The 24,579-nt window shown below is 35.6% G+C and overlaps 1 protein-coding gene across 1 annotated transcript in view; it reads left to right on the top strand.

The window, feature by feature from the left end:
- The window catches only part of OTOGL (otogelin like), a 251,434-nt gene that overhangs the window by 54,865 nt on the left and 171,990 nt on the right, over positions 1 to 24,579 (top strand). Inside the window, exons 18-25 of the mRNA XM_007953174.2 lie at positions 3,714 to 3,838; positions 6,206 to 6,415; positions 8,333 to 8,498; positions 9,083 to 9,157; positions 12,030 to 12,082; positions 14,111 to 14,273; positions 18,300 to 18,407; positions 19,163 to 19,301. Coding sequence (XP_007951365.2) covers positions 3,714 to 3,838; positions 6,206 to 6,415; positions 8,333 to 8,498; positions 9,083 to 9,157; positions 12,030 to 12,082; positions 14,111 to 14,273; positions 18,300 to 18,407; positions 19,163 to 19,301 — 1,039 coding nt within the window. The remainder of the gene's footprint in view (positions 1 to 3,713; positions 3,839 to 6,205; positions 6,416 to 8,332; positions 8,499 to 9,082; positions 9,158 to 12,029; positions 12,083 to 14,110; positions 14,274 to 18,299; positions 18,408 to 19,162; positions 19,302 to 24,579) is intronic.

The following is a 24,579-nucleotide window of genomic DNA, read 5'->3' as shown; positions in this document are numbered from 1 at the left end:
GCAAAGAATACCAGAAAGATGTTTACTTGTGTTTTATTGACTATGCAAAGGTATTTGATTGTGTGGATCATGGCAAATTATGGATAACGTTGAGAAGAATGGGAATTCCCAAGCACTTGATTGTACTCATGAGGAACCTCTGTACCTTGACCAGGAAGCTGTCGCTCGAATGAAACAAGGGACACTCATTGTCGTTGTGGTTATGTGCCGTCGAGTCGGACCCGACTCATAGCGACCCCTCCTTGGGTTTCCGAGGCAGTATCACTACAGAAGTAGATCGCCCCATCTTCCTTCCAAGGAGTGGCTGGTGTGTTTGAACCTCCAGCCTTCTGGTTAGCAGTCAAGTGCCTTAGGCACACTGCATGGTTTAAAATCAGGAAGGGAGTGTGTCAGGGTTGTATGCTTTCCCCATACTTATTCAATCTATATGCTGAGCAAATAATCCAAGAAGCTGGACTATATGAAGAAAAACGTGACATCAGGATTGGAGGAAGACTCATTAACAACCATTAGAGGAGACCATTCTCTGGAGAAGGATATCATGTTTGGTGAAGCAGAGCATCAGCAAAAAAGGGGAAGGCCTTCAATGTGATGGACTGACACAGTGGCTGCAATGATGGGCTCAGGTATAGCAAGGGCTATCATACTGGTGTGGGACCGGGCAGTGTTTTCTTCTGCTGTACGTAGGGTTACTGTGAGTTGGAACCAACCTGAAGGCACCTAGTAACAACAACAGCAGCAGCAGCAACAACAAATATATATTTGTTGTTTATATATATATGCACTCACACATACACACACACATATATAATCAATAATCACATCTGTATATATTCTTCTTCCTGCCTGGGTTTCTTTACCCCTTCTAATCTTTGTTGTGAACACTCATTTATTGTTCAGTTCAACTCAGACATTATTTTCTCTACAAAGCTTATTCACATCCAACCAGAATTAATTCTGACTCTCTGTTACCTATGAAAATTTGTTGCTTATCTGTTTGATTCATACACAAAACTATGAGGACTTTCAAATAAGAATCATCTTTGGTCCTTGGATTCCCAGGAATTAGTGTAGAACCTAAAAGACAGTCAAATTAAACTGTGGTAGAACGTGTAGAGGAACATGGCGAAGAAAATTTGGATAAGCAAGGAGAACTAGCATTTACATTTAAAAATATCAAAAGAGAATTTATTTAATCTGGCTCCCATGTGATCAAGTTTGATTTCAGTTATTTTGTCTTTTTATTTTATTTATATCTAGGTCAGATTATTAATATCTTTATCACATTTGTGAAACTGAAAACTATAGTTAAACAGCTTGGCTAGATGTCCAGAAAAGACATAAGCCTTATTTCTCTCCCTTGTTTGTCAGAAAGGGTTAGAAGTCAATGTTTAACAGATGGCAGATCTGTCTGCCTCTTTCTAAGGCACTGTTCTCCTTAGTGTGTAAACATTCAAGTGCGATAGCAGTGTAGAATAATAGTTCCAAGTTAGAGATAACTTTTAAACATTGTTTAGCTTTGTGCCATAATTGGTTAAAATCCTTTACTTCACAGAGGTTAATGAGAATCTGCAAGCATAGTGGAATGGGAAATACTGAAATGTGTTTTATATGCCTTGTTATAGTAAGTCAGCTGTGGTGAGCAGAAAGGTTATTTTACAAACTGCAATGCAGTAAAAAAAAATGAACCTACATTCTCTCTCTCTCTCTCTCTTTTTTAATGGAATGAGACACAAGAACCAAGCTCTGAGTCAGTTGTTCCTGTGAACCCTGACTACGTTCATCATACTATTAACCTATTTGATGATTTTTCAGAGAGAGGCATGAGAGAGCAGGAGAGCGAAAGAATAAGAAAAGTTGCTAGCCCCAGTCGTGCAATTTCTCTGAGTTTCAGTGTTTTCATTCGTGAAATGAGATTTTGGATTAGGTCTTTGTTGTGATTATTTATAGTTCTGGACAGATTTGGTGTGGGGGGAAGAGGAAAAGGAAAGGAAGAAGAAAGGGTAGGATTGAGAGACAGGCATTGTCAGATGCTTTATGTGGCTGTTAGGCTTACATTTTTGTCCTTGGTCACTGTGGTGAGAAAATCCTTATGATTGATGGTCAATTAGTCAAATGATCATCAAAGTAGTCAATCTATCAGGACACTATAGAAAGCTGAGATAAAGCCTATTCTACTTACTTGGCCATGTTGTGGCAATTAGTGCAGTCAGGGCTTGAGGTATGGTCAAAGGCTTCCTATAGGAAACCAAGTCAAACTTGATTCCCTAAGTAGTTTTGACACTATATGGCATAATGTCCAATAATGATGGTCACTTAGTAAATGATGGCCAATAAATTAATAGAACTTGATGGCTGTTGGAAGTGGAATTTCAGTGTTTGGCTCTAAACATTGTTGTCATTGATAAACTTGACTTTGGAAGTAGGTGTTTCTCTTCCATTTGGTTTGCTGAGGATACTGAAGATGTGAGCCCATTCAGATGAAGGGTGCCTTTTATCCTATTTTTCTTCAATTTTCCATTGCTTGCCCTATTTACTATGGATACTCTGTACTTCAGGCCTAGTAATGGAAATTGAAATATTGAGTTAGAAGTATGGATATTTATTTCGAGACATTTGTCTTTACCCTAAAGAGAATCATGTAAACTACCCAACCCTGCTCCTCTTATGCCCTCAAACCACACACAACTAACATTTTGGTTACTTGAATGATTTTTTTATTCAGTCAGTGCAATCTAGGTTTGAATCCTGGTCTGAAATTTACTGTGTCAAGTTTAATTTGTCTTCAAGTTTCTTTTTTCTCTGTAAAATGGGGAGAATGAACGTTTTTTTACAGAGCTAAAATTAAGATTAAATAAGAAATGTGTGTCCACAATTTGATTTAAAGTTTCAATACTAGGAAGTTAGTACCATCTGTATCCTTTGAACTATTTCAAGTTCTGTGATTTCTTTATAAAATAAAAAAAAAATAGTACTCTTTTTCTTTCAATTTTTGGAGAAGAGTACCAAAAATTGAATGACTACCAAAAAAGGAATGAAAAAGGTGAACATTATTTATTTATTTTTCTTGGTTGTTTTATTTTATTAATGAAACTATGATCTGCAATGACACATGAACTATATTATACTCCTCTATGTCTATATACTGAAAGGGCAATAATGGTGTAATCCAGATTACATTTCAAAATGCTTGGATTCTGGGAAGTACCACATAACATACAGTTTCTCCTCATCCTTGCATCCTAAAGGAGTCTTCTTTGATGAAGGGTGCTCTGTACTTCTCACTCTATAATATAACCAAAGAAGGTGGGTTTGGTAAATACATACAGCTTCTAAAATAGGATAACACTATTCTTTCTTGGTGTATTTGGTAGGAAAGAGGGAAGTAGGGAAGATGAGATTATAAATATAATTTTATCAAGTTTAGTATGGTCTCCTGTAAATTTCCCTTCAATATTTTTGTGCTTGTTTCTAATTGTCTGCTAGTGTGCTGTGCTAGCAGACATCACAAATGCTTGAGAAAGAAATAATTCAGAGGCTTTAGAAGATGATTCTTAATTCATCAGATTTCTTGGAGGTCGGAGGCAGTGTTAGCATGTTATTCAATATTATATATATATATAATCTTATATATATATATAGTCTACTTTCCACAATAAAATCCTTCTGAGTATATGAGTTCAAAGTGGATGAACATTATTTTTGTTTTCTAGTTCTCCATCAGGCATGATAGAAGGTACCCCACAGCTTCATGCAAATGCGTGGCGAGTTTCCTCCACTTGTTTTGCACCTGTTCATGTCCCTGTGGTGGACCCCTGTAACATTAATCAACAAAACAGTAAGCCTTCTTTTCTACATGTAAACATAGGGAAACATTCTATTTATTACTATATTTCTTAAAATTAAATAATGATTTTATATTCTAGGTTTCTTCATTATGATAAAATCAATGCCATTCCATATTCAATTTTGATTAATTGTATGCCTTTATGAGTAACTTTTTATGTACTCTAGGTTCTTTTAAAAACAGAACACCAAAAAGTGACTATTTTGTTTATCATTTTGCATTCAAAAATTTACTTTAGATATTCAGAAATACCGTCTTCCCAAATGGGAGCTAGATTCTTTTAATACTTTCAGATTCTTTAAATGTTAAAGAAAAATCTCTGAAAATATACTAGTAAATTTGTTATAGTTATGGGACATTCTACTGCGATTCTGTAGTGTGACAGCTCATGTGGCTTCTCACGCTCATTACCTTCATTTTTGAGCCCCTAGTCAAAGCATACATTATAGTTTCATAAGCAAGAAGTCAGTGATCCAAGGACACTTTATGCCATCAAATGGACAGCAATTTGAGATAGTTGTTCTTCATCCAATTTGCAATGACAATGCAATTCACATGCCAGCGATTTTTTGGCCATATTTTCACTAAGTCACAGCAAACTGACTGCTCACTAAAAGAGGACTTTATTGGTTCTCTTCTTTTCCCCATCCCTTTTTTTAGAATCACTGTGTGATAAAAAAAGATAATGTGAATATTTAAATACATTTTGTTGTAATTTTGATTTGTTCTTTGATAAAAGAATTAATAAATAACATGTTTATTTAGTTAAATAATGCTTTCCCCCCCATTTTATGTAGTTTTTTTAAAATACATGACTAATATTGGATGAGCATTCATTAGAAATCAGTACAAATTTGGATTTAAAAGTGATTTTTGGAGGTTTGTGGTAGTTGTCACATGATCTTTATTATTAACTTAGAGTTGGTGCAGTGGAAAGAACACAAGATTATTAATCTTCTTGGCCTTTTTTTTTTTTTCTATCTACAATAAAAAAGCTGGACTAAATTTCTGTCTATGAGTTAATGCTTTTAATCGCACTCAATTGACTCCTTCTCCATGAACTAGTCTTGTTCAGTTTGCTTCTTTCTCACTTCCCTTTTTGACATCACAGCAACTCAATTTCACATGACCTTTTGCTGTATTATCTATCACTTTTCTTCCCGTGACACATCTCCTATCACATATATTTCTGATATTACATCTTTACCTGTGCTATGAAATATTTTTTTCTTTTTTCATTTCAGTGAGTAAATTCAGGAAGAACTACAAAGAAAGGAAAGTCTGTAGATAAAACTTAATAATTCTGATGTGGATTTTGAGAAATTTTTTGCACAGAGTTTTTCTTGATTTACTCTTTTACTTGATGCTAATAGGAATATTTTTGGCTTAAAAATCCTGCATTTGAAGTCATATAGATTGGGATCTGTATTGTTTTATAAAACTTGGTTACTACCATGAATAATCAGTGATTCTCAAATGTAAAACTAACAAATTTTAAGAAGTTTCTATACAGGACCTCCAAAATGGCTTGATAGGTATGTCTCCTGTTCTTTAACATATGTTCCAATCCCTAGATTCTATTCATCATTCATTTATTCATGCATTAATAGATTCACTTATCAAATATTTTTGAGCTCCTATTATATGCTAGACATTGAGGTATGGTTAAATGACTACTTAGTATCTGCCACATTACCTACATTCACTCAGACTCTGTTGGAGTAAAATTATCCTCAGTCATTCTGGCTTAATTGTGGATTCTAAGACGTTGTCACAAAATCCATGATCTGTCACCACTTTTATTGATGTTTGGATGCCTGTAGATAAACCTCCTAATACTCCCTAAGTCTTTATATGAGGTTTTCTCTGGTAGCATAGTGGCTAAGACACTTGCCTGCTAACCAGACGGCTGGCGGTTCAAACCCACCAGCCACTCCCCGGAAGGAAGGTTGGGCAATCCTACTTCCGTAGTGATACTGCCTCGGAAACCCAAGGAGGGGTCGCTATGAGTCGGGGCTGACTCGACGGCACATAACAACAACAACAAAGATGATCCTAAGACAATATGGTATTTAAAGTCATTGCTGCCTTCAGCCTTCTGTTACTCATGTTGCTCATGTATAATACAATACACTTTTTTTTTTTTTTTTTGTAAAGGACTAGTAAATATGGATTAAGTGCTGTTACTAATGTTACAAGAAGAAAAAACAAAATCCTGTATAATCTGAAAATAATGGCATTCTTGTTTTAAGTAATACACTATAGTAGAAATTAAGAGGCTTAAATAGTTCTGACTTGATAATAAAGGTCTGATCTGGACTAGAGAATGAGGTGCTAATGAAGTTCTTTGTCTGATAGTCGGGTATGCAGCACACTGTGATGTCATCCACCAGGAGCTCTTTGCTCCTTGCCATTTCTACATTAGCCCCGGGCTGTACTATCAGCTATGCAGACATGATGCATGCAAGTGTGGAAGTGCCTGCCTATGCAATGCTCTTGCTCACTATGCCTATCTCTGTGGCCAGCGTGGTGTTTCCATTGATTTTAGAGCTCAAGTTTCATTCTGTGGTGAGTACCATGGCACAGATTAAAAACTCTCAGGTAACGCTTTAGAGAGTTTTGCTTTTGTAACTGCTACCTTCATTTTTCAAATGAAAAGTCCACAGTCAATATTGCATATAAGTTATTCTAAACTTCTTACAATGTGTGAACATGCAAAGAAAATGAAAAACTTAATTTCTTAAAATTGGAGATATGTTGAATAAGAACAACTTTTGACAATTTTTGTTAAAAACGAAATTGGAGTGCAGCTATATGTCTTGAAATATGCAACAAAAACAACTTAGTAGCTGCCATATTAAAAACGTAAAAAATTCTTACGGAATTCTCATATCTAAATATTAGCAAGTATAGAAAAATATTATGCAATATAATTTCACAGGTGATTTGTAGTTATATAGGTAAGTTGTGAAAAAGGCAATTATCTCGAATTCTTGGGGTGCTAATCCTCATGGCTAGTGGGTCTGCTGACTCATTCATGGTGAATTATTTCCTCATGTGTTCTATAATTTCTTTTTTGTGAACTACTCGTTAGTAGGTCTTTTTATTTTTGGTAAGAATATTTTGTGGTCCTGATTTTGAGAGCATCCCTTCACCCACCCTTTACCACCCAGTGGTTTAACAAAACTTTTTTCAGACATTCCAGGAATATCATTTGCCAGTTTTGGTATTAATTTCTCACCTTGGGTTTTCTAAGACAAAAATAACATAAATAGAAGAATAATATAAATTCAGATACCAACTGCAGGATTTTTATTTCTCAGAAAATACTTCATCACAGACCAGGTAGAGTTAGATAAGCTTTCCTAACATCTTCCCATACTGTGAGAAGATTTCCTCTAGACTACAGATTGCAAAACTACAAATTTTGGGCCACCTGTGTTTTTGTAAATAAAGTTTTATTGGAATACAACTACCTTCATTTGTTTATATAGTCTATGGCTTCTTTTGTGCTACAATGATAGAGTTAAGTAGCTGTGGCAGAGATTGTATGGCCTGCAAAGCCAAGCAGTATTTATCATTTGGCCCTTTACAGAAAAAGATTGGTAATTTCTGCTTTACTTCATTCTTTCAATTGAAGTTGAAGTGCTTTGAGGATCCAAGTTACAGGTCTCCCAGTTCCTTGACTCATAAATGACCCACTTTCATCTTCCATTTCCATATGCACTAAATCTAAGATCTTAGATTGCTGGAATCCATCTTCTCTTCCCCTACTCACTTAAAGTCAGGGATTTTATTTCCCTCTTCACTTAGCCACCTGAGAATTCTGTTTCCATTCCCCTATTTTTTCTCAGAAGGTCAACTATACTTCAGAATACTTTCAGTTACTTTTTCATCCAGCATTTGCTAAGTGTCTGTAGTAAGAATGCTTTCAAATTATTAGAGTTTTTCTACTGTCATCAGTTCAGTTTTGCCCAAAGAGAAACTCTCAAGCTTTCTTAAAAAAATATATAAATATGATTAAGAAGGCAGAAAATAAGAGTCATGAGTATAGATAATAAAGTCAGGTTTTGTGTTATTTGGAGAAAACTAAAATTTCCTTTTAGTATAAATAATGCTGTAAAGAAGATGATGGTGGTAGAGGAGTAAATAGACTTAAACTGTGAGGCCAAGTAATTTATTTAGACAACAAACAAACAAACAAAGCCTTAAATAAAATTTATGGTATGAGCTATTAAATAGTGTTATGAAATATCACACTTACAGTATTTTGAAATAAAATTTAAATTTTTCTGTTACAGTTCTAGTTTGTCATAGAATTGGTTTTTTGTATTTCTGGTCCGGGATTCTGTAATGTTCTGTTCCTTGAGGTAGGGAGGGTGTCATTTTTTCCACGATTCACGTCTATCACAGGCCTTTAACCAAAGAGAAGTTACTTCTGTCCTCTGTGGAAACCTTTCACCAGTGCCATTCCTTGCTTCTTAGCTGTGGTGTGCCAGAGAGGCATGCTGTACCATCACTGCTCCTCCTTTTGCCTGCGATCCTGTGCTTTCCTCTCCTCCCTGGAGCAGTGTAATGATGATTGTGCTGAAGGCTGTAACTGTCCTGAAGGCAAATACTATGAAGACACCCTTAGTTTTTGTGTGCCCATGTAAGTCACAGAAATAGGTTGACGACAGCTACTCTTTAATCTTTTTTTTCCTCTTATGGACTGCATGGTCTTTCTTATTTCTTAATATCTTTTTTTTTTTTTTTAAACCTTATGTGTTTACAAATAGCTATAGAAAGCACTACAGAATCTGATGGTTATTCTCGAAGTTTGTTCCTAACTGCTTTTGCCAAATCAAAATGAACAAGTTTTATGTTTCACTGTCATGTGGAAACTTTAATAGCATGATATATTTGTCTGCACTCAGAAATTTCTCAACTCTCCCATGAGATAAAGACATTTGTCTTATATATATAGTCATCTCTAAAGTGCACTCAGAGATTTTCTTGTGTGTTACATTTTAGAAAACAAAATCTGAGATCACACAAGACTTCACAAATAAATGCTTTCTGTCATTGGGTAATGTGATTATGTGTATTCTCATAGAATACTGCTGAAATTAACTACAGCTTAAAACAACCAATACAGAGCTTAGGGTATGCTTGAATATTTAAGTTCTTTTTCTTTTTAATTTAAAATTTATACCTTATTTTATTAACTTAAACTTTTTTTGGTCCCCTATACAGATTTCATTGCCGCTGTCATTATAAGGGCAGCATTTATCAACCTGGAGAGCTGATCCCCACACCCTCAGGCTTATGGTAGGTTTCAGTGATGGTGACTATACTTGAAAAATGACAAAACTATAAATTAAAATATGATGTCTGTAATTAAAAAAATAAACATAACCCCAGCATTACCTTTAAAGCCATACAGGTACTACATTTCAACATGGAACACCCAAGTATTAACTTAAAACTGTGCAAAAGAGTTGTGAGTTTAAGTGTCTCACAAGGTGAAAAGGAAACCCTTTGATCAGTTTTAATTCTTAGATAAAAGAAGTGAGGTGGGTGTTCAAATACTATGTGTTTCTTAGGTGGCTTTAGTTCTTTAGTTCAGCTACTCACTCAAAAAGCAACTTCCAAATGGACTTGGACACTGTCACACACTGCAGTAATTGTACCTCCTCCCCAGGGTCATCAGTCATAAGGAGCTGTGGTGGCATAGGGCCTAGGGCATTTGACTGCTAACCAGAAGGCTGGTGGTTCAAATTCACCAACCACTCCTCGGAAGGAAGATTGGGCATCTACTTCCATAGAGATACCACCTCGGAAACCCAAGGAGGGGTTGCTATGAGTCAGATCTGACTTGACGACAGTGAGTTTAGTGAGATAATACTCATTCATGAGATAACATTTGCTTGAGTTGTAATGTATCTGTTAAATTTCAGTTACCTCTGTGCAGCCGTCCACACCTATCTATACCCATTTCCTAACCTCCCTCTCAATTGCTCCAAATGTACCTGCAGATAATAGTAGACAGTGGATAATAGTAATAATAATAATATAACAATGTAATGATAATAGTGCTCTCTGATCTTACTGCATACCTGCTATGGTTCTGACACCATTCTAGGTGCTCTATATCTATTAAAATATTATTCATCCCAGTAATCTTAAGAGATGTATCCCAGTTTATAGATGAAGAAAATGAGTCACAGAAGAGATAAATGACTTGTTTAAGCACAGATCACATAGCTGGTTGGTAACAAAATTGGGATTCACTTCCGGGCTGCCTGGATCTGCAGTGCTTGCTCTGCTGCTGGCCTTGCTCTACAGCTTGTTTTGTGTTCACAGCAGATTTTTATTAATACTCAATTTACATTTATCATTTTCTCTATCTCCCTCCCACCACCAGATCAATATACAAAGGCAACCAACTCTTGCCTGTTCTCTAGTAGATAGTATTAATATCTAGAGTTTCCTAAGAGGAGTCAGTTTTGAGTCTTACCTCCTGCTCTTTCCTCGCTTAGCCAATACATCCCCAAAGACTGCAAGCTTTACTTTCTACTTAAAGTTCAAATCCATTCCTGCTTTCCATCACATTGCCTTAGCAATGTGGCTAGCCCTCTCTCCCTTGGACCTTCCTAACTTGTGTTCCCTCTAATCTTGCTCCTTTCCATTTTACCAAAGGGTCACATCTCTCTTTGATTTAAATGAATTGAATTTATTTATTTAAACTTGGTGAAAACAAAGAAAGCATTTATCACTATGAGGAAAAGAAAAATTAATTAGTATGGGTGACCTTAATTGCCATTCCACTCAAAAAGCCTATGTCCCCAAATGAGTCTGATATGGGAGTTCTGGATCTGTGGCTTTTCCCTCTCTCCCTCAGTTCTGTGCCATTTATGGTGTGAGTGAATCATCTCTCTCAATTCCATTCTGGTGTTGAATGATGCATAAACATATTTTTCATATGACGTGGCTCTTATGTGTGAGTTCCTTCTTCATCAGGACTCAACTACTGCACACATAGTCTGGTCCAAAGCTGGAGGAAAAACTAGTGATAGTTGGTGTGCTGCTCTATCATCCTAAGGGATATTCAAAATTAATTTTGGTTATATTTGGTTTTTGCCTTATGCCCAGCTTTAGAACTTAAATCATAAGGGAAATGTAACTTCACTCTATCTTCCATATTGCTGCTAGAAAAAAATTTTTCTAAAATTCAAATCCAACTATATGTCACTTCTTTGTTGAGCACCTTTAATGGCTTATGTAAAGGATAGAATCTTAGCTTTCTAATAGGAGCTGGACTGTGGCTGTTTTGCCATCCGCATCTCCTGTCACTTCTCCCATTATCACTTACGTTACATAGCACAATGTTTTCCCCTTCATGATTTTGTATGTCCCTACGACACATTATAACCCATTTCCTAACCTCCCTCTCAATTGCTCCAAATGTACCTACAGATAATAGTAGACAGTGGATAATAGTAATAATAATAATACAACAATGTAATGATAATAGTGCTCTCTGATCTTACTTATTCATATCATAACCAAAAACAAGACAAAACAAAACAAACAAACAAAAAAACCAAACTCACTGCCGTAGAGTCGGATTTGACTCATAACAACCCCTCCTTGAGTTTCCAAGGCAGTATCACTATGGAAGTAGATTGCTCAACCTTCCATTCAAGATTTATATTATCATCTCCCTTCATTCTTCAATACTTTTCAAACTTCATTTCCTTTGGCTGCCCTGATGTTAGCTATCAACAGATTTTAATATATTTTTCCTTATTTTACTTTCATATCTTAAACATAATTCTATGTTGTATGTGTTATCCCGTGTAAAGTTTATTTATATGTTTTTCTCTAGTACTAGAACACAATCATTAGAACAAAGACTACGAATCCTGGTCTTTGTATCTCCAATGGCTATCATAGATATAAGTGCTTATACGTATGGGTGTTGGATAAACATTTGTTTGACTGAAATAAAGCTGAGCCATTAACTTAAGTGTAAGTTCAAAATATGCCTAAGCTAATAGCTTATTAATAAACTGTTCTTAGGGCAAAAAAATAACATTTGTATATGTACTCAATCAGTTATTGTACATTAGATTGTTTTTGATATACAGAAAAACTGACGTTTGGGTTCATAAATTAACTATTTGTTTACTTCTACTAGCCAGTGTTCAAATGGAACTGTGCAATGTGATGAACCAGCAACACCCTCTACTGGTAAGATTTAGGCATTTTCCTTAAGGAGAAGGTTGCTTCTAACATTGCCCCATTCTTCTGGCAGACATCCCTCATTGGTCATAGCCCTCCTTGCCACTGCACATGAATGTAGCCTTGGGAGAGTTTCTCAACATGGTCTAGTGCTTCCTAATTTTTCACATTGAGAATTATTGTATTTGGGACAATCTTGGGTCAACAGAGAAGGCTCCTTAAGAGCAGAGCTGATCAGTTCAGGGATGCTGCCTGCCCTAAGACCAAGCAGCTGCTCCAAGAGCTGTAACGTCTGTATCTAGGCACTAGTCGTGACCTATGAAGTTGGCACAGAAGTTGGCAAACTCTACTCTAGATCAGTACTTTTCAGATTTTAATAAGAATCACCTGGGTGTTCTTGTTGAGATGCATATTCTGATTCAGCAGGCACCAGTGGTCCCTCAAATTCTACATTTCTAAGTATGGCAAAGATAATGCAAATGCTGATGGTTTCTGTACTACATTATTTGTAACAAAGCTCTAGGGGCTAGTAGCAATCAATCAAAAATGATATGTGGAATGAGATGTACTGCCATCTCTCTCTGTCGCTGTGTTGTGAAGTGCCGTCGAGTCGGACCCGACTCATAGTGACCCCTCCTTGGGTTTTAGGCAGTATCACTACGGAAGTAGATTGCCCAACCTTCCCTTCTGAGGAGTGGCTGGTGGGTTTGAACCACCAGCCTTCTGGTTAGCAGTCAAGTGCCTTAGGCACTATGCTACCAGAACTCCTCCATCTCTCTCTAGACCATCCTTTTTCAGTTAACTATCTTTCCTGAAGATCCCATATGTTAGAAGGCTCTGTTGTTGTGTGCTGTTAATTCTACATGGACTCATAGCAACCCTATAATGTTGTTGTTGTTGTGTGCCCTGTAGGAGGAGTCACTATATATTGTTTGGGAGTTCTGGTAGCGTAGTGCCTAAGGCACTTGATTGCTAACCAGAAGGCTGGCAGTTCTTACCCACCAGCCACTCCTTGGAAGGAAGATTGGGCAATCTACTTCCATAGTGATACCACCTCAGAAACCCAAGGAGGGATCGCTATGAGTCAGATCCAACTGGAGGGCACATAAAACAACAATAACACATATTGTTTATTTTTACTACATCTAAAGCCTCAAGTTCTTAGCCCCTGTTGAAAAATTCTAGGCATTTAACAACAATGCTTTCACTGATTTTACTGGACAGGAAGAATATGTATTAATAAAAGGAATTGTAAGCTATTGCTTTGCTATTTATTTGAGTGGTCATGTATATATTATTATAAAGTAGCTTTGAATTTATGTCCCTATATTTACTTCATGAGGATTCATGCCATCCTAGTACTGCTTTCAGGGCAATGTTATATATACCGTCAGGGACTCCACACGTATTCAGTAGTTGTTTGGCATTTTGTTCTTTTCCCTGTTTGCTTCAGGATGACTCAGAGTTTCAAAAAGGGGGATGGCAGGTGGAGGGATTTACAAGTGTCTACTCCAGCCTGGTTTGATCTCTGACAGCATGAAATCTTCCCAGAGGAACAGGGTAGCCCTTCTCCTGGCTACAATTACACCTGCTCCTGCGCTTCTACAGTACAGCGAGGACTAATCTAAATAGTGACTACTCAAAAGTGGAAGTATCAGGTGCTCATTGTGGCTTAGTAAAAGTTTAAATTCTTAGTCTTTAGAATTAATAATGCATATTTGGATGAATCAAAATACCCTGTTTCTTGACCTCAGAAAATTATTTACTAGTTGTTTAATTACTGCCTTATGGAGGGCAGCTAAGGATTTCCGACTCAAAACAGGTTTTGGAAACATAGGAGACTAAAGAGAATCTGTCTAGGAAATGTTTGTAAGCACATCAACCAAAAATCACAGGGTAAGAGTTTTATCTAACAACAACTGGTAAAACACTCTATTATGAATTTTGTTTTGATGACAAATGCATGTCAGTATGAGTATTTGTCTATGGGTGAATAAGAAGTCAAGAGTATTTCATCTGTATTTTTGATCTCTGAAGTTCGTGCCTGCCCAGAAGGAAAACAATTCTTTGACTGCAGATTTCCTGACCCTGAATTACCAGCTGGTGGTATAAATTGTGAGACTACATGTGCAAACCTGGCCATGAACTTCACTTGTGCCCCATCTTCACCCTGTATAAGTGGATGTGTTTGTGCTCCAGGGTAAGCCAATTTTTCTTGGTAATACGGAACTTTTGGGATTTGAAAGAAAGGCATGTAACTCTTAAATACATTATTTACAGAAAGAGCCAATATTGCTTTTAGAAGAACTATTATAATTATTTTGCTATGCTCATCTAACATCGTGACATAATATTAAAGTAATACATTGAATTGAGGAGTGAACTGATTTCTGGATGGACTTGACATTTATTCCCCAATTCAAATGCAATTTTGGGAAAGTAGCTCAATTAGCCATTCCTAATTCAAAGTACTTTTAAACACTGATCTTTTATATATTCTCTTGTGCTGGCACTGTTGTTGATGTGAAGCTATAATATTGATGCCAACATCTTTGTCTTATGGATGTTACTTAAAATAAAGTGCATATTGAGGCTACATAGGGCAATGGTTAAGAGTGAGGCCCCAACTTCAGACACACTGCAGTTCAAATCCCAAATCTGTTGCTGTTAACTGAGTGATTTTTCTGCAAGTTCCCTGTAAGCAACAACTAGGAATTGTGAGGTGTGTGTGTGTGTGTGTATGTATGTATATACACACATACATTCACACATAAATATTCAGTAATTGAGTCACTATTATATAACAGAGTAATATACTTTCATCTTCATAAAATTCCATTAATAGTGTAAATGCCTAATTCATGTGATAGGCAAATTACAGACTCTGGTGTCTGTTAGCTTCCTTGCAGGCACACACAAACTTTGGCCTCATTGATCTCATCTGGTAGTGAATAGAGGCAGGGTCACCTACGGCAATCAGGTCACCCATTCTTCCTCGATGAACATGTTCCCACAAAGGGATTCCTGGGCCAGCTCATATAAACCATGAGCAAAGAAGAGAGAAGTCTTGTATTCCTCCCCTCCCTTCTCCCCCAGGAGAGTTGCATTTGTCTAAATGGCCCCCATTTGGAATAGGTCAAAAAGCCAAGTAACTTGGGACTGCTATCAATCTCTTTTGAAAGGAAGGATATAGGAGGCAGAGAAAGAGGGTCACGAATGAACAATTGCCCATGCATGGGAAAATGAAGGCAGGTAGAAATCAGGCTATAGAACAGAAGAGCATCTTACATTCTAGTAAAAAGGACAAGAGAAACAAAACCTTTATTATGATAAAATAATTGAAAACTATGGTGTTGTTTGATTTGATTATGAATCTTAGGGATACACTCCTCTCAGGGGTACTGATTAAATAAAGCCGTATCTGAATTTTGTTTCATATGCTTATGCTTAATGTGATTATTTTAAAATATATTTATTTACTATCACCCTTGACTTTTACCTCAACAATGATTTATGTATTTACTGGTCAAATTTCATTACAAAAATTTTAAGGAGTTTTGTCCTACTTTCTCGTATTGTATTAAAATAAAGAGTTGGAATTGACTAAAAAGACATTGAGTGACCTGAAAATAATTTTATTACATAGAGTTTTTTATTATAAAGTTGTTTATGGTAATATATGTGATTAAGGAGCCCTGGTGGCACAGTGGTTAACACTTGGCTGCTAACCAAAAGGTTGGTGGTTCAAACCCACCAGCCATTCAGCAGGAGAAAGATGTGGCAATCTGTTTCTGTAAAGATTTCCAGCCTTAGAAATCCTATGGGGCTGTTCTATCCTGTCCTATAGGGTTGCTATGAGTCAGACTCAATTTGACAGCAGTGGGTATGTGTATGGTATTACCTGTGATTACCATGGCTCATTTTGGAACAATTAGCCCAGTATCAGGGAGCTCTGGTAGCATAGGGCCTGAGGCACTTGACTGCTAACCAGAAGGCTGGCAGTTCAAACCCACCAGCCACTCCTCAGAAAGAAGGTTGGGCAATCTACTTCCATAGTGATACCGCCTCGGAAACCCAAGAAGGGGTCGCTACGAGTTGGGTCTGACTTGACGGCACATAACAACAACAACACAACAAGCCCAATATCACTTGTTTTTGTGGGCCTTCTGACACTGCCAGCAGTTCATTGTCTACAAAAGAGCACCAATTTTAATTTAGAAATCACTTGAAATTGAACAAATGGAAAGTAGCATAGTGGAAACAGTCACATAAAAATGGGTTCAAATATTAGCCCCTTTTCTTACTAGTTGAAGAGCTTCAGAGCAAGTTACTTAACCACTTGGGATTTTAATGTCCTCTTTTTAAATGGGTATAAAATATCTCCTTCACGGGATGGTTGACTGTATGCCATGCTCTAGGCATATGGTAGGTGCTCCGTAAATATTTACTGTAGTATTTACTTCACTGCCCAAGTGTGCTCACAGCCAATAATTTAAGTGATTTTTAGCTCATAGCACTCTTCTCCTTCTTCCAGCTTTGGTTATTCATGAAACACTCAGCAACCATCAGCAGAACAATTTAAATCCACTACTTAGTCTGCCATAGCAGACATTTAGGTGAGACAATCCTCGCCTCACCTAAACAATTGGGGAATCAAGGGCATTGCTGGTCTGAAAGGGGACATGCAAACAAGATCATGTGCCATTTATGTGGACAGGCAAGGAACCCTGGTGGCTCAATGGTTAGGCAGTTGGCTGCTAACTAAAAGATTTGTGGTTTGAAACCACCTAGTTGCTCTGCAGGAGAAAGCCTTGGCAATCTTAACTGCTTCAGTAAAGATTACAGCCTAGAAAACTATGGAAGCAGTCCTGCCCTGTCACAAGGGGTCGAAACCAGCTCTGCACCACTCAACAATAACATATTGTTGGCTGATCTATTTACTTCTACTCAATAATTGTGAATCCACTATGAGTTAGGCATTGGGACATAACCATCAACAAGATATTCATAGTCCTCCCAAGTGGCTTACAGTCTAGTGGACAGCCTACACATAAATGAGGAATTGCAGTGCTAGGTTAGAGGAGCTGTAAGAGGGAAAAAAGAGCACAGAGAAGAAATACGTTTGTGTTGATTTTCACAGCACTGAATTTTAATATTTTAAAGCAAATTAAAAAGAACTATTTTTAGTAGCTATGAAAGGTATTTTGGAAAATAATTTTAAGAATGTTGAAATATAAATGTATATATTCATTTATATTAAAAGTATTGAAATATAATACATTAAATATACTATTGGGAGCTCTGGTAGCATAGTGCCTAAGGCACTTGACTGCTAACCAGAAGGCTGATGGTTCAAACCCACCAGCTACTCCTCGGAAGGAAGATGGGGCAATCTACTTCCGTAGTGATACTGCCTTGGAAACCCAAGGAGGGGTCACTATGAGTTGGGCCAACTCGATAGCACATAACAACAACAACAACAACAACAACAAATATACTATTATTTATTTAACCTACAGATAAAAATATTTTGATAACACTCAAAAATTAAATCTTCCTTGAGATTATAAGTAATGTTTTGTTTTAATTTTATACTCATAGATATTTTGTTTTTTTCCATGGGATACTCTTTCAAAAAGGAAGTAGCTCCACAAAGGAAACTAACATTCAAAACTTATTGTATTAATAATGAAGAATGCACTGATACACTGAATTTTGATTTGAAATACACCTACATTAAACTAATGCTCGTGATTTTAACTTTCACCACTCACAAAGGAGCTTTTGGTTATTCTCTGTATCCACAACAGCAAATGTTATCCATTTCATAATTTACTACTATTTTGTCAAAAAATTGTTACATCCCACAAACACTTTTAAGTAACAAACTGAAGAAAAGGGCCATCATTTCCTCCCTAACTATATATATTTCAGAATAATCCACTTTACCTAGAGATGTAGGATTCTATCTACATTTTATTGTACTAAGTGATAAAAACAAAGAAAAGGTTAAAATATCATTTCCAGTCATTCCCTTAATAATAAAAAAGGTAACACTGTGGAGAAAAGAGTGAGAAAGATTGGATTCAGCCTTTCAGTGGGTCATGTGTATGACATCTATAATAAATATGGATGGTGTTGAATAAAACAAGATTACTGATATGTTTTATTTTAAAATGGAAATTAGTAGTTTACACTAAATGGCATTTACTTCTTCGTTTGTAAGAATGGCAGAGCACAAAGGAAAATGCTATGTTCCTGACAGCTGTCCATGCATCTGGAAAGACTGGGAGTACCTCTCAGGAGAAGTGATTGCAACACCATGTTATACCTGGTAATGAGATCCATTTATTTCACAAACTTTTCCTAAGCAATTAAGTCTCAGTCATCTTGTATTCACTTAATGTGACTGACTTCAAAAAGAAAATAAATTAAGCCTTAGCAAATAAGTCTGTAAAGACACTCAGGAGTTGGTGGAGAGCTTCTGTTTCCCAGGAATCCAAACATTATCTTTATGCATATTTATTCAGCCCAAAAGAAAAGTTGAAGTATGACAATTTGAAGACTTAATAGGAAATACTATCTTAAGTTTATAAGAAACTATGAGAAATGTTTCCAGTATAAGATCACATTTAATGGAAGTCTTTCTGCTTGGAAATAAGGCAAGATAACACTGGGTTTTTTAAATAAAAAACAACAACCTGACTTATAATTTCCTTCAAATTTGGACAAAGATTTGAAACTTGTGAGCAAAGTCATGCTAATCTGTTTAAATTGACTGAAACAGAGGAGATGACACTGTGATTATTTGGCTACCACCAGCCCTGTGTTAAAGTTTTCATACCATCACCTGTTGTCTGTATAAACTGGGCAAAATTTCTTGCCTTGTTGTGTAGTCTGATTGTTTAAACAATGTGGTAAATACCTGCCTAATTTGTCAATATAATAGATGTTATTGGAATCAAATGACAATATTTGTTAAAGCTACCGATCACTCTTGAGTACAAACCTTCTAATGTTTCTACTGCTTGAGAAACAATAGTTAGAACACAGTTTCTTAGAAATGTAACCATTGTTATTTTCTGATAGTGTTTGCCGACGAGGGATGTTCAATTGCACATATTATCCATGTCCAGCAGTGTGCACAATTTATGGGGACCGACATTATCATTCTTTTGATGGGTTGGAATATGACTATATCAGTGATTGCCAGGTTTTTTTGATAAAGGTAGGTCACAGTCTTAATTATTGATGTTATTTGCAATTGTCGAAAGACTTAATGTAAAAACAAGTCCACTGATCAATGAATGGTATCTCAAAATCACCCATCATTAACAAAACCTACAAAACATGGCAATTTTAAAGCAATTTACTTCATTGATTTTTTTTTATCATAGTAAACATGTATATATATGTATTTATATGCAAAACACAACATTTGTCAAGTCAATATTTTTTAAGTATACATTTCGGTGATCTTGATCATATCCATCATATTTTGCAAATTCGTCACTCTCCATTTCTAAATTATTCCACTGCCATGAACAAAAACTCAGTGTTCCCTCAGCAATGACTCCCCTTTCTTCCTTCCTCCCAGCTCTTGTAATCACTAATAACTATACGTTTGCCTGTTCTAGATATTTCCTATAAATGAGATTAAACAATACTTGGCTTTTTGTGACTGACTTATTTCACTCACCCTAAAGTTTTCTAGGTTCATTCATTTTGTATTGTGTATCAGAACTCCATTCTTTTTTTATGGCTGAATAATATTGCCTTATGCGTGTATACCACATTTTGTTCATCCATTCATCTGTGAGGGACACTTGGCTAGTTTTCACCCTTTAGTGAGTAATGCAAAGAGCACTGGTGTACAAGTTTCTGTTTGTGTTCCTGGATTCAGTTCTTTGGGATATATACCTAGGAATGGGATTGCTGGATGGTAGGGTTGTTCTATGTTTAACTTTTGGAGAAACCACAAAATTGTTTCCACAGCAGCTGTACCATTTTCAATTCCCATCAGCAATGAGTGAGGGTTTCAATGCATCCATATCCTCTCCAACACTTGTTTTTGATCATAGCCATCCTAGTAGGGGGTAGGTGATATCTCATTGTGGTTTTGATTTGCATCTCCCTAATGGGATGGCCAACTAATAACAAAAATAATACTTAATGATGTTGAACATCTTTTCATGTTTTTGTTGTGTATCTTTGAATAAATGCCTATTCAAGTTCTTTGCCCATTTCTTGGTTGGATTATTTGCTTTTTTGTTAAGTTTTCTTTACTCATTCTTAAGTTTTAGTATTTATAAGTACTAGGCTAGTTCTTATCCTTTCTGGGCCTCTGTTTCTTCATCTGTAAAATGAGGATAATAATTACATCTATCTCCTAGGGTAGTTTGTGAGGATTAAATGAGAAAAATATATGTAAGAATCTTAGGATTGTGTTTGATATGTATTAAATGCTCAGTAATTGTCAAGCATTTTTATTGTTTTAAGTTTGGTTTGGTGAATACAGACATACCTTGTTTTACTGCACTTTGTTTTATTGCACTCCATAGATACTGCATTTTTTACAAATTGAAAGTTTGTGGCAAGTTTGCAAGAAGCAAGTCTATCACCACCATTTTTCCAACAACATGTGCTCATTTCATGTCTTTGTGTCACATTTTGGAAGTTCTCACAATATTTCAAAATTTTCTTTAATTCTGTCACATACTTAACAGAGTATATCATACAGTATAAACATAGCTTTTCTATGCACTGGGAAACCAAAGAAATTATGTGGCTCACTTTATTGTGATAATTGCTTTATTGTGATGGTCTTGAACTAAACCTGCAATATCTTCAACCTATGCCTGTATAAATGTAAGGCATTGAACCATACATTAGATTATGTATTGTTCATGGTTATAACCATGAGACATTGTTTTCACTTCCAGAAATGTCATTTTGATAGGCTTTGATAAACCCCAGACTTTGTTTACCTGATAAAATCCTTAAAAGTTCCCATAATGTTAATGCATTTGCATTACATGTATACCTAAATTGTCTTTAGACATCACTGATCCCAGAAGTAAATTCATAAATGAAAAACAGAAGCTTTAGAAAGAACTTGCACAAGAGTAATTAACACTGTTCTAGCAAGGTAACCTGTGATGATTTTGGTGAAAGTATGTATTCTCTTCATTTTATTAGAGGTTTTTGTGTGATACTGTGTTGTAAGCATATGCCAAGAAAGTGAAGTGTTATTCCTATAAGAACAATTAAATAAAAGATGAACTGTAAATCTATAGCTTCCCAAACTCAAAACTACTTATGTTGTAAGGCACTGTATTTCCCTTTTGGTACTGCTGTTAGATTCTTTTGTGAATAATTTCAAGTGTCTTGAAGAGTTAATCTTTGAGAATGTGGACTTTGCAGTCATATAATTATAGAAGATGGCAAGTTGCCGATAAGGTGTTTTATTTTGTGATGTCATGGTTGTTTTTTGGAGCATAAGGAAGGTGCAGTGATGAATGTGCATGCTATGAGTACAATACTTGTCTTCTCAGAACAAATCTTGTTTTAGCAAGCAGTTTTATATTAGCATTGGCTATCCCCTACAGTTGGGAGGTCTGGTAGCGCAGCCTAAGGCACTTCACTGCTAACCAGAAGGCTGGCGGTTCAAACCCATCAGCCACTCCTCAGAAGGAAGATGGGGCAATCTACTTCTGTAGTGATACTGCCACAGAAACCCAAGGAAAGGTCGCTATGAGTCGGGTCTGACTCACTGGCACATAACAACAACAACAATAATCCCCTACGGTTTAGGCTGTAAATTGAGAAGCTGAGAAAAGAAGGTAACAATTTAGAGTTTTGAACACATAAACTGGTATCTCTTTCTCAAAATATGTCAAATTGATTTTGTACTAAATCCTCTTTTTCCTTGATATTTAGATGCCTCTGACACTCATTTAAGTTCCTCCATTGCCTGCCTGGATATTCCACTTTAAGTTTTGCCCTTTGATTTCTTAGATACTATGCTCTTTGAGTCTTCCAATATCTCTTCTGGTTGCCCCTTTGTCTCTTTGTTGGCTTTTCGTCTTACATTAATTCCTGACCATAGCTACCTGAGTTGGCTTCTTCAGGGGAAGGACCAAGTCTTAGTCACCATTGTTTCATCACTGACAAGCAGAAATATTTCAGATAAGTGAGATTGTACAGTATATGTCCTTTAGTGACTCATTTCACTGAAAAGACTTCTAAGTCATTGTTCATTAAATGTTTACTAAACCTGTCTGTTCTTGGCTCTTTCTCCTTTTTCTCTTAATTCTTGGTGGGTTCATTTGCTTCTTCACCACATCTACAGGCTGATAAGTTCCAGATCCACATGTATAGCTCAGACTCTTAACTGCTAGATTGTCTTTCTGACTCAAGCTCCTCTCTACAATAATTCATTTTAGATAATCTTTCTAAGCTTCACACTCTCATTGTGTCACTGAGTTTTAAAAACTACAGTGACTTTTAATTAGCAGTCTAATAAAGTAAAAATTCCTAGGCCAGTTTTTCAAGGGTCTCTGTAGATTTGATCTGTCAATTCTCTGTATCTTTTCTCAGGATTTTTTTTTTTTTTTTTTTTGGTCCCCTGTGTCTGATTTCCTCTACTCCTTCAAAGAGATGTTTCCAAGTCACATTGATCTGTTCTTCTTTTCCATCCTATTGTATTTACAGTTATCCTGACAAAAAAACAGCTCATAATATTTTGATTATCTATATGTGATCAATGAGACTGCATATCATTTTATGTCAGAAATATGCATTCCACTTGTTTCTGGTTCTTCATAGGACCAAGAACAATCATGTGTTGTGTTAAAGAGCTCAAAAATTACTTGATTTTTTTTTTAAACAATCTGCTTAGAAACCTGATTAGAACAATCTGATTAGAAACCACAAGCTTGAATTTAAAATTTCAGTTGTAGTAATCTAATAAATGTGATAAATGCATATAAATGAATTAAAGAAGAAGTTTGTAGAGCAAAACTTCTCAAACTTTAAAGTGCAAGATCACTTTGTTAAAGTGAGATCTAGGTTAAGATCACCTGGATACTGTGCTAAAATAGTAGATTCTGAGTCCATCGGTCTAAAGTCGGGTCTTAGTTTTTGCATTTCTAATCAGCTACCAAGTGATGCTGATATTCCTTGTTTACTGACCACACTTTGAGTTGAGAGGATATAGAGACTAATTTTGATTGTTTTTATAATTCTGCCATTCTTCTAAATATCCCACTATAAGTCACATGCAGGAAAAAGAATATATCTTTGACAATGTCCTGCCACACATGATAAATTTTACCTCTAATTGCACATATCATTGTTAGTTGAAGAAGCTTCTTTTTATGATATTATTTTAAGTAACAAAGTAAAAATTCTGGCAAATTTTATTGTCCTTGTTTTCTATGGAGCAACATTTACATAAAAGTGGCTACTAAAAGTGTTTAAAATGTCTTTCATCTATTACTATCTCTGCAAACATTTTCTAATGTCTGGCAAAATCCTTGCTTGAATTATTATTTCATCCATTTAACAAATCATATTTTAGAGTTCATTAAATGTAAATGTAAATTTTTCTAATAAATATTTGTCTATATATGAACTATATATAGTTATATATGTCTATATATGAACTATATGTGTATCTACAGCACATTCTCTATATGAGAGTAGATTTTTTAAAATAAAATTCTGAAGTTTTGAGGGTAGGATCACAACTTTTTTTTTTTTTTTTTTTTTTGACTCTTAAGTCATATTGCAAAATTGTATTTGGTGAACTCTTAATTGCTACTTACTTGATTAGTGCTCTGTGCCTGGCTTTTTCTTAACACCTTGTTTGTTTTTGAAGTACAGAAAGCACAATAGTTATCACCATTTTCAAATAACAATTGTGCAGAGATAATTTCAAGTAGAGTATTTGTCCCAAATCTGATTTCTGGCAAAATGAAAGCAAATTTTGTGTTTGTTGATGAATGTATTGTAGTAATTATTCTTTATTTGTGCTGTAACGTAATAGTGCCAGTCCATTTAGTAGGCAGGAGCCATTAAGGCTTGGCATTTAGCCTTTATAGACCTGATTTCCAAACTTCACTTTAATTTGCTACTGTATCCTTTTGTTAAAAAAATTGCATATGTTCAGTTTCAAATTTTTATGATATATTTGCTTGGATAACAAAAACCATGTCACAGATAACATTCTTTTGATCTTTCAATAAACAATGAAATTTGAATCGCTAATTCAACATCTAGAGTAAAATCTAAAATTAGGGTTCATTTAGCAAGAAAAAAGACATGAGTGTATTAAGACTAAAATTTCAAGTTCTAGAAATGTATGTGTTTTTCTGCCAAAGCAAAAATGTTCTTTTATTCTTTCATAATATTCTTTTTATTTTATTTTTTTAAATTTTATTTTGATTTGGGTGAAGATTTACAGAGTAAATTCACTTTTCATACAGCAGTTCACATATACTTTG

This window comes from Orycteropus afer, unplaced genomic scaffold (genome assembly GCF_000298275.1).
Source record: "Orycteropus afer afer isolate SDZICR_OR568_19922 unplaced genomic scaffold, OryAfe1.0 scaffold00375, whole genome shotgun sequence".
Taxonomy (NCBI): domain Eukaryota; kingdom Metazoa; phylum Chordata; class Mammalia; order Tubulidentata; family Orycteropodidae; genus Orycteropus; species Orycteropus afer.
The sequence above is the reverse complement of the archived record's forward strand: the minus strand, read 5'-3'. Positions and strand labels throughout refer to the sequence as shown.